Source organism: Parambassis ranga, chromosome 14, assembly GCF_900634625.1.
Source record: "Parambassis ranga chromosome 14, fParRan2.1, whole genome shotgun sequence".
Taxonomy (NCBI): domain Eukaryota; kingdom Metazoa; phylum Chordata; class Actinopteri; family Ambassidae; genus Parambassis; species Parambassis ranga.
Window position 1 is genome coordinate 6,462,893 of NC_041034.1, and position 14,415 is coordinate 6,477,307.

The following is a 14,415-nucleotide window of genomic DNA, read 5'->3' on the forward strand; positions in this document are numbered from 1 at the left end:
ACTGTCTGTTGGAATCCATATCAAAGATTATTTCTGCAGTGACTATCTGACCCAAGTTATTTGCAGATGCACTATGCTATTGCATGCTATGACTACTACTACTACTACTACTACTGCTACTACAACCACTTCTAGTGTGAGGATCACCACACAGGCATGCAGCTACTGAGCGTCAGGTCCCGTACCACTGTTACTACTCCAACTTCAGCCTACACACACATGCATGCAACTGGCACACAGCAATCGCGGCCAGTTTAAAGCGCCAACCTGAAAAGAAAGACGCGCTCTTGATGAGGCGCAGAGGGCCCTGTTCAGAGAAGGCCCGTCGAGGGCTGCAGAGCTGAGAAAATCCTGCGCAGCACAAAACAAAAACATGGAACAGAAGAAAGGGAAGGAAGAGGGACAAAACAAAAACATGAACCATGATTAGTAAATACATAAGGAGGAAAGCCAGGTGCCTCCTGTTGCACGACCATCTCGTTAGTTACGGGAGGTTTTTAGTCTGGAATGAAACTGTGACCCATCTCATCTGTTGGTCAGTCAGTCAAGACAGACAAACAAGAAAGCTGGTATCACTCACAGAAAACTGCTTATTTTTTAGCTTTTTAATAAAATTATAATAATAGTTATTGTACATTAATTAGGACACTGATGGATGCAACTGCATCTTTTCTGTGAGGATGTCAGAGAAAATGCACAAAAAGGACAGAATTTGCCAACAGTTCTTTATATACATTTGTTTTAAAAAAAACAAAAATCTATAACTCAACTAATCAAACGTCATTATGTTAAAAAAACTGATTTTTACTAGGAAAAAAATAATCAAGATAAGGTTCAGGGAAGCTGAGCAGCATCACAGCAGACATATACTGCCATTAGAATTAGAGAGGATAAAGTAATTCTTCTAATTAAAAAAAAAATAATCTTGTATATCGAAGACCAGTCTTAAGTTTGGAGAAGTGGTAAAAGAAACCTGTTGGCAGAGTCTGTCTAGCATAGTTTGTTTTTCAACAGGAGTGTGAAAGTATCTTACTGTGAGAAACAACATCTGCTACTACTCCATTGTTCAAATGTGTAATAAACTAAACAAGAGGGTAAAATTTGAGTTCAACTAGGCACATATCTACCGCGTTTAACATCAAAAGAAAAGCAAATATTTCATCCACCTTCTACTTATACTTTTTAAGTAAATTGAAAGCTAACAGAGAGAGACTATCATTTGTGGCTGACATCGGTTCTGTGTGACACTGGGTTGCTATGGGTTACCTATGTTGCCTAGGAGACTGTTGGGCCCAGTGTTTTGATCAGGCCTTAGGGTGTTGCTGTCCTGTCCAATGAATTCTAGGCTGTCCTGTAACCTGTGTGGGATGAAACAGAAAGCCAACAATAACATTTCATGCATGAACATTTATTTTCCTGCAGTGTATGTGATTAAATACAGAGGGGCAATAAACAAGAGTGAATAAAATTAGGCCATAACAGAGAGGTGCAGGTTCATAGAAGAAAGATGAGATGATAGCATATCTGCATCTGTTGGCATCTGGAAGATGTAGCCATAGAAAGCAGGGCATGGTGTGTGGGTGTGTGTGTAAACATGTGAATGCTTACGTGTTGAGGCTGCCATACACGCTGCCTCCTGTCCTGGCGGTGAAGACCTTACTCAGCATCAGCTGAGGTGGCGATCTGATATGATGATAGCGCAGGGACAAAGATCATTAGCCAGCTTGTATGTTGTCCAGGCTCTTAAGCCTATACTTCTTTTTGTTTAATTCACAGTTTTCTTCTGTCTTGTTCTATCCCTCATTCATGTACTGTAGTTTATTTATTTAGCCTAAGAAATCTTCACTGGCTTCAATGGATCCTCATCTTTTAACAAAAAAAGAAAACTCCCACAATCCCCTCCTAAAAAGCCATGCAAAATGTCAAGACATTACATTTACAGGTTAATTCCTTTTTAAGCTGTGAATACAAAAGCGATCCATGCACTCCTTTTCTTACCTGATCTGGTGGATTTTGAGCGTGGAGCCTTTATAGCTCATGGCAACAGAGCCAAACATCATTTCCCCTAGCATTACCACATCAGATGAACACCTCGAACTCTGGAGAGGAGAGAAACATTTAAATGGAAGTATACAACTGCCAGTACGCATAACTGCAGAGTATAAATACATTTTTCAGACTAGACCTAGTCTATACGCAATACCTGGAAGCGGAGGCCCTGCTCCTTTGTTTCCTTGGTTTCAGAGGCACAGGAGGAAGAGGAGCTGTCCAGGGAACTGCAGCTGCCTCCAGTAGGACGGAGCTGACAGCATTTCCCAAACATCTTCACCTGGCCCTCAGTATTCTGTGGGCATAAAAACAAGTATATTTACCAGGAAATACACATATAATGAGGAACTCTGCAGATATTTAAGCATTTTGCTCTTAAAAACGTTTGTCTCCGTTCATGTAGCAACCCTAGTTCTCTCTATAAAAGTGTTTGCATTTTACTAAACTGCCCTGACACTTCTGGCATGAAAATAAAACTCCACTAGTCCATAAGAAGCAAACTTTTTAAGAGAAAAAGCATAAATGGAATCAAACTGAGAGGGTCAAAGTCTATAGAAACCTAATCCACAGGCACTTGTGTAAACAGCTAACTAAAAGCAATGTGAGCCCAATCAGCCTGTGTCATGTGCCTTCTTAACTTGGCAGCCTATTCAAGAGGAATGCATTTGGGTGGGAAGGGAGGTAGGGGAGGGAGTGGGTGTGAGTGTATGTATGTGTGTGTGTGTTTTAGTTATGCTCTGGTAATGGCTCACTTGAAACCACTGTTGCTGTCAATGAAAAAGAAAGGAGCACAGAGGGAACAAGAGGGAGATGAGAGAAAGAGGAGGAAAGATTTTTTTTTATTATACTGCACATATAAACACTTGTAGATGTTGACTTTTATGCAACTTGCTATGTGCATTTTCTCTCATACTGTTACTTGATGGTGGTTTTAGAGCAGGTACTCACATGCAACTGAAGCCACTCTGATTCAGAGCAAGCTACGTTTGAGTATGCACATGGGTGTGTGTGTGTCCGCTGCAGTTAGTGTGAGGTATGTACACAGAGTCCAGCAGCATGTGACTGCCAGTCATATGACTCTTTCGAGAACTCGTGACTGAGCAGCACTGCAATCATTCCCTGCCCTCCCTCTCTCTACTCTACACTCTTCTATTCCTGCAGCTATTTTTCTCTGCTAATTCCTTCTTTTCTCCTTACATTTTCTCCTTTCTGAACAACCTGAGTTCCCTTTCATTCATGACTCTTTCTAACCCACCCTATGAATCTCTCATTGCCTTAAGCTTTTGTTTCTCTATTCCTCATTTTTCTGTTCACTCATTGTGTGTCATGCACTGTGTGTTTAAACTGTTGAGCTCTAAAATATTTTTTCCTCTGAGTTGACAAAAAACATCTATCATGTGATAATAGCTGCTGCTGGCAAAGCCCTTACAATACAAAATGCAGTAGAAATACTGACACCATTCCAGGCAACTCTCTGCACTGACCTCTGTTACTGCATTCGTCTAAACATTATCTTGTATAGCGAACTGAGTGTATAAAATAAACAGACAATCCTAAATTTAATGTCAAGAAAATATAGAGTTGAGTGAGCATATGATTTCAAGTTATTGACATATTAATAATGGAAGTCAACAGGCAGGAGAGACAGAGGAAATGCAGCAAAAGAGCAAACAAAAATAGAGTGATTTGTAACAGATTACAGAGAAAGAAGATGATAATTATAGCCAGATTAATTTAGAAAAGCAGCACACAGTAGACAGAAGGCCAATTAAAGAGAAACATAGGAAGAGATGGCACATGGGGAGGGGGGGTGGATAGACAATGAGGTGAAAGTTAAGAGTCTGAATCCAAACTAGAGAGAGAGAGACAGACAGTGAGTGACAAGGCTGTCATGTGAGGATGAAAGAATGCTGCTTACACATGGCCTGTCAGCTGAGGCTATTATTATTGGAGATAAGAGCTCCAGAACAAACCAGTCAGGGTCAGACAGGAATGCACAGCAGTGTTATGAAAATATTAGGCAGGTTATCCAGAATTCAGTCATGGCTGTGTGTGTCACCAATTGCTAGAAAAAAAAAAACAGCTGGCACTGGCAGGTATTTTGTAAGACAGGCCACACACCCAGTGACTTCGCTGAAAGCCACTGTTGCACGTACCTTGATAAGGAATGCTGAAGTGTAAGAAAAACCTTTCTATCATAATGTCACACTGGCTGGGATGGGTGTGTGCATAGCAAGTCTCGTGCACTCGCTGACTCATACAAACAAGAGTGAGGTGTCCTGCAGGTTAAGGGTGCAGCTTATGTCCACATGACTTGCTGTGTGTCACGCCTCTCTGTTTGTGCCTAACATTCCCATCTCTCTGGTCTAATCTGTTCTCATCTATTTTGTCTGAGTGTCTGAGCTTTAAAAGGTTAGTTTCTGCACATAAAAAAATATGCTATTTAAATTGGTACAACTGAATTCAGGTAACAAAGACTAAAAAGTAAAGAGAAACAGGAGTGTAGCTGTTCAGGAATTTAACCATGTTCCGCCGTACAGTTTCACATCTCATTTCATATCAAGGAAACCTTTTTTAAAATTTCAGACCTGCAGCTATACTAATGCATTCAGCTGACTTATTTACGTCACAAAACCAAAGACCAAGACAAAATTCCAAAGAGTACATACACGTATAAAAAATGGAAATAAAGGTTACTTACGGTAATAGGGGATTCCTCTGTGCCCCTTTTCTTGGCATTGGAGTCAAAGAGGACATTTCTGCCGCGTCTCTCACAGTCCTGGTACACTATGAGCCTGATCTGACTGGGCTCCAGCTGGGGAAGCGGCCAGCTACACAAAGGCAATGATGGACAGAGGAGAGGATAAGGACAGAAGAAGAAAAAGATAGGGGTGATAAGAGAATGGAAAGTGGAGGGAGAGGGGAAACAACAGTATTAGACAAACTAATAAGGCACCACCGGTCACTGATACATAACTGAATAGGAAGAAAGAGTGAATAAAACAACTTATATACATGTGTAAGAACAAGATGAAGATGTGTTTATTCAGAGAACGATGGCTATTCGTTGTTGCATGAAGGAAAATGTATTTATGATGGACCTGCAGGCATGATATAAACACTATTCAAACTGTCACCCATCACAGCGAGCATGGCACAGCCAGCAGGCTTAATGCCATAGCTGCCATTCATCCATCTCATACCACAACCCATGGGGGAACCACAAAGATGTGCCAACCAACTTACTGCCCACCTACCCCTGACAGTGAGCACAGATAACATGCCACTACTCAAGACACTCATATAGCTAATTTAATAGAAGATACCCAGGTTGATTTACGATGGGCTATTAAAGATGACAGAAAATTGGGCCGAGTGTATAATGGTTGTGGATTTCTGTCTGATCTGACAGACAGATAGGTCAGGCAGATGGACACGGTGCTGGAGCTAAATATAGCCATTTATTGGGGAGCAGGGATCGTCCATAAACAAAAGCGTTTATAGTAAAAGGGGTTGGTGGGGAGGGGAGGAAAGGGAACAGTTAAGTCCATTTGACTTACAGCATAGCTCACACAAGCTCACATTCAAAAAGCGGCATATCAATGGTTGGTCAATAAGCCCTGGCAGGCCAGGGAATACCTGTGTTGATGTATGGTTGTGTACCTGAGAGAAAACATCTCTGTGTATCATTCCCATGCATGTGAGCTACTATTTACCAAACACAGGGGTCAAACTTAGACCAGCATTACAGAAGGCTAAATGATTCAGTTGAGCAAGGGAGCAAGGAAGAGGGAGTCATGTGCTGCAGACACAGTGTTAAGTTGTCAAACCAAAGTCATTTAGTGTTTTGAGAGACAGAAAAGCATTTTTAAAAGGGCATCAGGCAACATTTTAAAATAATCTGTCTCTAATACAGACAAAACAAAAATTTGAAATAGGCTTTGGCAAATTTGACAAAAAGGAGCCACATGTTGTTATATGGATGCTCTAAATCTGAAGTTGTTCTTAGGTATTTAAAGCATTATTCCCAATACCTATACTCATCATCTTCAAATGCAATGTACAACTTTCACACAAAAAACAGCCAGACATAATTTAGACTTTAAATTGGCATTTGGAAGGGTTATCTAACCTCGCTGACAGTGTCAACACTTTTAGAGGGACTTCACATTAGAGGTCTACTATTGCTCTAAACTTTAAAACCCAAGGCACATCCAGGAAATGTTGAAGTACTATCAACAAGTGTCTTTTAGCATCAAAAACAAATGACTCAAGCTGACTTGAGGCTTGACCAATGCCTAAAGACCCTAAAATTGTCAGCTAATGTCCAGTCAGCTCCATCTGTTCAAGGGCCTCCAAAAGGTCCATATGGATGTAGCCCAAGTGTTGCTTACCTATCAAGTATGTAACAAGTGCTACAAATGAACCAAAACAGATGCACTATTTGTTGAAACTGAGGTTTGCAATCCAAATGACTGGTGTAGTCCTGTTGTGCAGTTTCAAGCTGCAATGTTTAGAGAGTAAATCTAGATAATATCTAGATATCAAGTTTGTTGGAGTCAGATGTACACTGCTTATGAATCAACCCCTGATGTTGGATCTTTTGTTGACGTTTGATCACTCTGAAAAACACATCTTCAGTTTTCTTCCCCTGGTTTGTATATAAGGGGGAAGACCTTACTTTTGACCCAGCCTGAGTGCTAAATGGCTGATGTAATGCCTGCTTGGCCTACATAAAGGGCTCAAATTGCATTCTATGGGGCTGGGTCAATATTCAGCTCACAGACTTGTGTGTAAGGCCAGCAGTTGTTTTAGTGTGCTACATGCCTCCTTGCAATTGGACTACTGCTTTGCATGAGTATTTAATTTATACATTTTCTGTTTTCTTAAGTGACAATGAGCAAATTGCAACATTGTTTATAAATTATGTGAACCTATTCCAAAGGGTTGCATAAAATTACAAAAACAAGCTGATGTGCTGATGATTGATGATGCATTAAATATCCACTAAGACAGACTCAGCAGAATTTGACCTATCATTGGGTGCGCCCCATATTTTACACACAACAGAGAGGAAAAACAAAATAAGAGAAGAAAGGAAAGGAAGGAAGGAAAAACGTACAAAAGGTAAAATAAGAAAATATCACTTTTCAAGCAGTGAATAGTTACAGTTGAATAATAAGCATAGCAAACAAGAATTTCCAGCTAACATTAAAGAGCTTTACATATTGAGAGCAAAGGTGGCTGAAACCAGAAAGTCAAAAACAAAAACATCTCAAAAGCATTTGAAAAAAAAAGGACAAGGCATAAAGAAAGCAGAGGAGGAAGTAAACCATCGGTGAGCTTGTGACAGTCACAGCGCTGACAGTGGAGAGAGGGGAGTCATTCATAAAAGCAGCACATGACTTCATGACTGTTACATGCTTGTACTGCTTTGACCTCAATTGTCAGAACCAAAAAACCAGTAAAAAAATTCTAAGACACATGACAGGTATTCATTACCTTGAACAACCTGTTGACCTAAACTTAAATTTTAATAGTTACATTTAAACAGAACAAAAGTATTTAACTCAATTCATCTTCTTGCATCACAACACATTTGACATCATATATCTATGTAAAACACAAACTCCAAAAACTACAACTCTACCCAAGCATGTATCAGTCTAAGATCACTAAGATCAGTCTTGGTCACTGCTACCGTGGCTTCCTTACTATTATAAAGACTGTTTGCATTGTGCTGAACACTCAGCCAGAAGACACAGTTAACAGTAATAATAACAAGCATTGTTCTCAAACCTCTTTTAACACTACCATGCCCACTCGGATGCACGTAAGCCAGGTTAAATATTACCGACTCCTACCTGGGCATCATTGCGAGTCTGCCAGTCTTTCCCCAGCCCTCTCCCTCTCTCTCTCTCTATTCCTCTCGCCTCTCTTCTTCCCTCCTAGCCAAAGCAGGGTCTAAGAATAGCGGTGAACTAAATTCACACAACAACATGAGACTATCAGGTGATCGCAGGAACACTGTGTGTGCTGGACAGTACAGAGGCAGCAACAGCAGCGAGCCTGGACTGCTGACAGCCAGAAAGCACTGTGATAAGAGAGTGACAGTGGGGGATTTGTTTGTGTGTTGTTTCCTAATCCCACTCTTTTTGTTCCTTCTTCCCCCTTCTTTCTATCTTTCTTTGTCCAATAAATGTAAATTTTGTCCTCCAAACAAAGACGTGTTATAAGAATGACCAGAGAAACAAAGAGCTGAAAGATGCAAGACCCTTTAAGTAAAAATACCCCAGATGTTGATTCCTCTGTAGTTATTCCTTCAGATAAGTGGATAGTGTTAGCACACTTAAAGCTCAAGCAATGAACATTTAAGTAAAACAGGTCTGACACTTGGAGACAACAGATTTTTATGCAAATTTATGGACTGTGTAGTCACTCTCTACAGTTTTACACTGAATACTATGAAAGTCCAGGTTCCAGTTCCAATGTGTGCGTATCAGCTCATACATCTATAATACCAGAAGACAAATATATAGCTGGATGGGAATAAATGGTTAATTTAAAGGCTATCAAACTACAGCCATAATCCAAATCCAAATCCACATTAGGTGTCATTGCTGTCAATTCAGAGATATGTACACGATATGAACGATGAGCTGAATGATATACAATCCAGCAATTTAGGCAGTATCCGAGGCATTTTAGATACTGGCACTGGCAACTGCAACACTTGTCCATAAAATGTCCATAGCTGCTCCTATATTCAAGATATATTCTGGAAGGTCATAACAAAGCAATCTAGATCCCCAGACTGCAGTTGAGTCTGACATCAGCCTATACTGACCTCAAAGAGCCCTAGCTCTCTCTCCCCTGCCACTGGAACGTCTGTGCGTGTGTTGGTGTGTGTCAGAGACAGAGACAGTTACATAAACATCCTCTCAACCCAAGCTGTGACACTCTTCCGGCTATGTGTTACAACAGAATCTGTTCAGGCCCACCGGCTTGAATTTTTTAGAAGACACGTCTATGCCAAAAAGGTAGGATTTTCCCACTGCAGACAGCACTTACGGGTGACGTATGACAAAGGTCAGGAGTGTAAACTAACACCACCAACACTGATTCCTCATGCGAGATCTACCAAACCACAAGCTAGACAAAGCAAAGTTTTCCATGAGAGCAGGCTGCACTGTAGGTGATGACTTTAGAGGTGACCAGAGAAGTCCACTGTCTAGCAATGCCACAAAGCTATATCTCACTCTCTTACTGATTATAGGGCAACTGTCTATTTAACATCACCTTGCTCCCTGTGCCTTGCATGATGCATTCCATATTTGATACACATGTATAACCTTCAGCTATACTATTTTCAGGCCATGGGTCGCTTTGTGCTGTCATGTTAAATTCCCATCATGGTACAAGGTTCAATAAATACCACACCTATATAGTATATATACTGTATGAGTCACTGGAGTGACCCTGGAGAAGAGTTCATCTTATCTTTTAAGTATCTCTACCATCTCCAAATGCATTCCAAAATTATGCTAAATGGTCAAATGTGAAACTTTCCATGTAAAGATTAGCATATGTAGTGTATGGAGTGAAAATTAAACCCACAATTAAAAGAACAATCTTTTGTCACTTGACAGTGTAAATAGGGCAGAGAAAGATAATTTTATATTTTATAGTCATGCTTTGCGATACAAGTGCTGCACTTGTTCAGCTATGCAATGTTTTGTTCATAGCAAGTTAAAGTAAACACCTTCTTTCAGGAGCAAACCCACATGTCCTGAAAGCACCTGACTACCTGCATATCTGGTAGTTTCGTTGCATTAAGGACTTCTGCATTCCAGCAATCACATGATACTGAGTGAGTGAAGATGCTACAATGCCCTAGAGTTAATTTACTCACAGCTAAAATATAATCAAGCACTGAGTAGATGACTGACTCATGCAATTTTATACAAATAAAATTGAACTCAATTGAAAAAATGACTTTTTCACGCTACCCAAATCACAAGTATGCATATACTAATCGCTTATTCCTGTGTCGCAACTTCTGAATCAGCAAACAGGACAGAGACAGAGTGTTGGGAGTGCTGAGAGTGAAGAGTGTATGACTCTGTCTCACACAGAATCACATGACTGAATCATCAAGTTGAACAGGATTGGTGTAAGCGATGTCAAAATCAGGTCAAATAGTCCATTTTGCTTTTTGTGGTGAAAATGTGACAAGTGTCGCACTGGAAAATTTAGTGATCAGCCCGAGGTCAGCATGTATCATGATTAGTTGTACAGCTTCAAAGTAAAGAGATAACAGCTATCACAATTGCCCCTCCCTCCGTCTTTGTGATTGTTTTTTCTTTTGTAAGTCTCACTGGTCTAGAGACCGCAAGTAGGTTAATCAAGTAATGTGACACAATTAAACTTTTCTTGTTTGACTTTCACTAGCCCAGATACACACCATCTGTAAACATTCCGTTTTTTGTTGATAAATTTAATTGGTTGTACTGATGAAATTCATCAGTCCAAAAAATGAACAAACTCAAAGTGACTGTACAGTAGTACATAGGCTGTGAAAGTAGAAACTGATTTCAAAGAAACGTGCAGTAGTGTTATCAATAGACTTCAATGATTCTTGTTACTGCAAAAGCTGCACAAAAATATGTTTGTGATACTGTAGAAAGACCTAATCAATCAGTCAAGACCAACAAAAGATGTTAGGCCAACACAGTAGCACTCACCGGAATGCTACTGCGAGTGTGTGATGTTTGTGGCGCTTTTACGTAAAACTATATCTTTACCATGACCCTGCAGTTCTGAGAAGGCTGAGTGTGGTGACCTAAAATAGCCCTGATAGGAACCTGATGACAGCCGCTGTCTTTGCAGAACATTGGCAGGCCTGCTGTATTCACACAAACAGACGCACAAGTAAGCAGCATTGCAATATAAAGCTGTAATGTACTCATGGAACACTGAGTAGTAGGTAAGCCAACATTCAGTAAAAGCAGAGTAGGAGAATTAAACAAAGGCTGGGATGAGACTTTTATGAAAATACAATTATGAAGAATGGGCAAGTTGGACAAATTACATCAAAGTAGAATTGCAGGGGGAACAGTGGTCACGTAGGTAAAAAACTCCAACTGATTAAAATGTGTAGCTTTCATCAGCACATGCAAACATAGATCTATCTAATTTGCAGCTTTGTGGCAGTGACTGAGAGCAAAGCCATGTGATCCCGCAAACATGACAGCTTGAGATTGATGAAAGCTTCACATGACACACCGAGTTATGAAAGAGTGCAGTAGAGGAGGGATGCCATGCCAACCAGAAACCTTAGACACTACTTCTCCTGAACTATCAAGGGAAAAAATTCCTATAAATAAATTCAGACATGGTGTAAAATTTTGTTGCAACGTCATGCATTTCTGCAGAAAAAGGAAGATTTCTGCAGCATGTTCCACTGAATGTCAAACATAATTTATTAAGTTTACATTGCATGATATATTTTAAATTCACCACAATGTTTGGACTGGTATGGACCACTATGCTCTTTTTTTGTAAAAATGTATGTGAATACAACATGCAAAAGTATCTCAGTGCAAACAGCTATATTGAGTAGTATGGCCCAGATTAAGTCGGAAGTTTCCTCAGCAGGCTGCCAGGGTGTGGATGGGAGCACAAAGCTATTGGCTGACAGTCAGGCCTACACCATGGGCCAGAAACTCTCAGTGTAATGTACAGTATGCTGTCCCTGATCAGGTGCTGGAGCCAGGGAAACAAGAGAGGGTTTTTAGGCTTTCTTCCCAGGGTCGGCCAACCCCCTGCCCTCTGTGGCATTCTGAGGGCACAGTGCTGTGCTGTGACAGAGCTTTGGGTGGGTGATGCACCAAGCAAGTCAACAGGGTTGCAAAACAAAAGTTTTTTAATACTTCTCATTTCAAAACCTTTTGCTTAAGTTGGACACTGGCATCAAAACTGAAGTCTAATGTTTGTGCAGGGATATACAAATGTCTGTTAAGTGTAGAGAGGAGCACCGTTCAAACGTGTGTGTCCAGGATGAGAGTGGTCAGCCACAACCTTTCCTGCATGCCTCATGGTGGGATAAAGGTCTTGGAGAGATAGCAGACTGCAGCCAATTACGCACGGCATTTTGGCTTTGTCCTTATCAGCAGCAGCAGCACTGTCCTGATGAGGACTCACTCAGTGACGAAGGTGTATCGGTGCACTGTTGTTGCCTCTGGCAGATTGAACTTCTTCAGCTGCTAACTTTTGTGATCTGCTTCACTTTTAACGCAATGATCTCTAACAAACCAGAGCCTTAAAAAAACACTCTGACCCAAAATATGATTAATTGGGTCCAACCTATCTTTTTGCACACATCTTTGTTTGCCTATTTTCTCTTATAATAAATGACCTAATGATGCATCCTTTGCTACTACCAGCCAAGTCTCTTTAGCCATGTCTCCTCACAGGTCTGTCCTCTGAGAGCAGTTCATGCTTGATGAATGGGGAGCTTATGCCAGAGGTATGAAGAGCACAGCTGACCACTGAGTTAACATGAAAGCCTGCTGCCTGCCTGTTTGCTCAAGGAGTGATGCCAGCCAGCTCCACACACACACTTGCTGCATTTATATCAGTGGGCGCAGGGCACATTTATGGCAGTGTGGAGCATGCTCTGGCACAGACATAGGGCAATGTGCAAGCAGCATCACAAGAAGGTAAGTTTCAGGTCCACTGCTAAATACTTTCCCTCTATCTGTGGTAGGGTGTCAGCAACATTTTGCAATGCAAGTGTATTTAAAATAAGGACTTTCCCCTTGGTGGAAGACCTGACCCTGACCCAGGATGAACACACTCAGGGAGACTCATAAGAGTACAGAGCGTCCTTCTATCCAGCTCAGTAAAAACAATGCTCAGGTGGTTAGAATGTAACCTAAGGATTTTTCAACAAATAAGTACCTCAACTGCTATGCGTCTTGTTTCAGATGCTCATGCTTGCATTTTGCACTCAACTACAAACAAAACAGCATTTTTAAACAACAGTCTGCACCCTGGCTTGGGATGCACAATATCATCAGCTGTGACAGAATTGGGCAATGGCCACTTTGAACATGTCACTGCAACCTGGTGTGATATCTCAGCATGTTGCATTTTGTTCAAACATGTCTGACATATGGATTCTGGGAATAACTACAGAGCATAAGGAGTTTACACAATAAAACACATTTTCTACGTAAAAGACAACCGGCACATCTTCTAAAATCATACATGTTCAAAGCATTAATAATGTGAAACATTTATATATTTATGTGTTGATTAACGCCAATCTACTAATCAGCATTATCTTTATAATCGATGCTGCTGTAAAGCAGACATACGACAGGATTTCCGCAACCCCGACAATTACTGCTGAACACCAAGAACTGTAACGTTATGCATCAACTGTGTTTATGGAGGCAGACGCGTGGTTTTGGTGTGGATCCGACTGCACGGATCACATGTACACTGATACAGAGCACACTGTGTCCTCCACTGCTGTCAGACGGCTGTGTGGCGCGGAGACAGTGCAGCAGCACCGTCGGCAGGACTGATGGAAGCCACTTGTACTTTGCTCCAAGTTATCGGCACTATAATAGTTTAAAGTTAAAGCTACAAAAGGAGTGCGACTATCCCATCACTCGTCTCGTTTGTTTCCCGCTAACAGCCATTAGCCGTCCAGAGGAACACAAAGACACAAAGGAGAAAGCAGGACACCGCTTCTGAGCCATCATGGCACAGTTTTATCTGATTTATACCGCAGTTCAGAAAGAGATAAAGCGTCAATTGTTGACTTATTGTCAGCACCTGATGATCAAGAATACTTGTGTGAGTGAGAGGAGGAAAAAAAAAGTGCTGGCTAATGAAGCAAACCGAATCCCCACGAGACAACGCGTGCAGCTGCCTCGCTAACGTTTAGTAGCTAGCAATAGCATGTTAGCTAACCACACAAACAGGCAGAACACGTCCTAAACTATACAGTCCTGATTTATAAAGTGCCTCTGAGTTCAAAATATTCACTGCTACAAAACTCTGTGATGCTTCCAGGCACCATGGCGATAGTCATAAATAACGTTGGCGTACGCACGTACAACGTTACACACACACACACACACACACACAGAGTCAATATGTACCTGAAAGCAGGATCCTCTTTGCTGCATCTCGGGGGCGGCGACGAAAAAGCATTTCTCTTGTTGAAAAGTTTCTGGAAGAGAGTCGGAGGCATTTTGTACCAAAATAACTTCGGTACAGAAGGTCTCTTCTTTTCAAATCCAGGAGCAAATTTTGTTCCTTGTAACTGTCTCCATGGGTGTCACAGTCATA

The 14,415-nt window shown here is 41.1% G+C and overlaps 1 protein-coding gene across 3 annotated transcripts in view; it reads right to left on the reverse strand.

Moving 5' to 3' along the window:
* Positions 1-14,415, reverse strand: part of fnip1 (folliculin interacting protein 1) — a 29,298-nt gene extending 14,883 nt beyond the window's left edge. Inside the window, exons 1-7 of one of the 3 annotated variants that reach the window (XM_028421130.1) lie at positions 14,226-14,317; positions 4,751-4,880; positions 2,204-2,344; positions 1,999-2,099; positions 1,609-1,683; positions 1,267-1,358; positions 268-351 (exon numbers count right to left, since the gene is read on the reverse strand). In XM_028421130.1, coding sequence (XP_028276931.1) covers positions 268-351; positions 1,267-1,358; positions 1,609-1,683; positions 1,999-2,099; positions 2,204-2,344; positions 4,751-4,880; positions 14,226-14,317 — 715 coding nt within the window. Of the gene's footprint in view, positions 1-267; positions 352-1,266; positions 1,359-1,608; positions 1,684-1,998; positions 2,100-2,203; positions 2,345-4,750; positions 4,881-7,913; positions 8,003-14,225 lie in introns of those variants that run through there. The other 2 variants (XM_028421131.1, XM_028421132.1) reach the window with 2 other exon arrangements.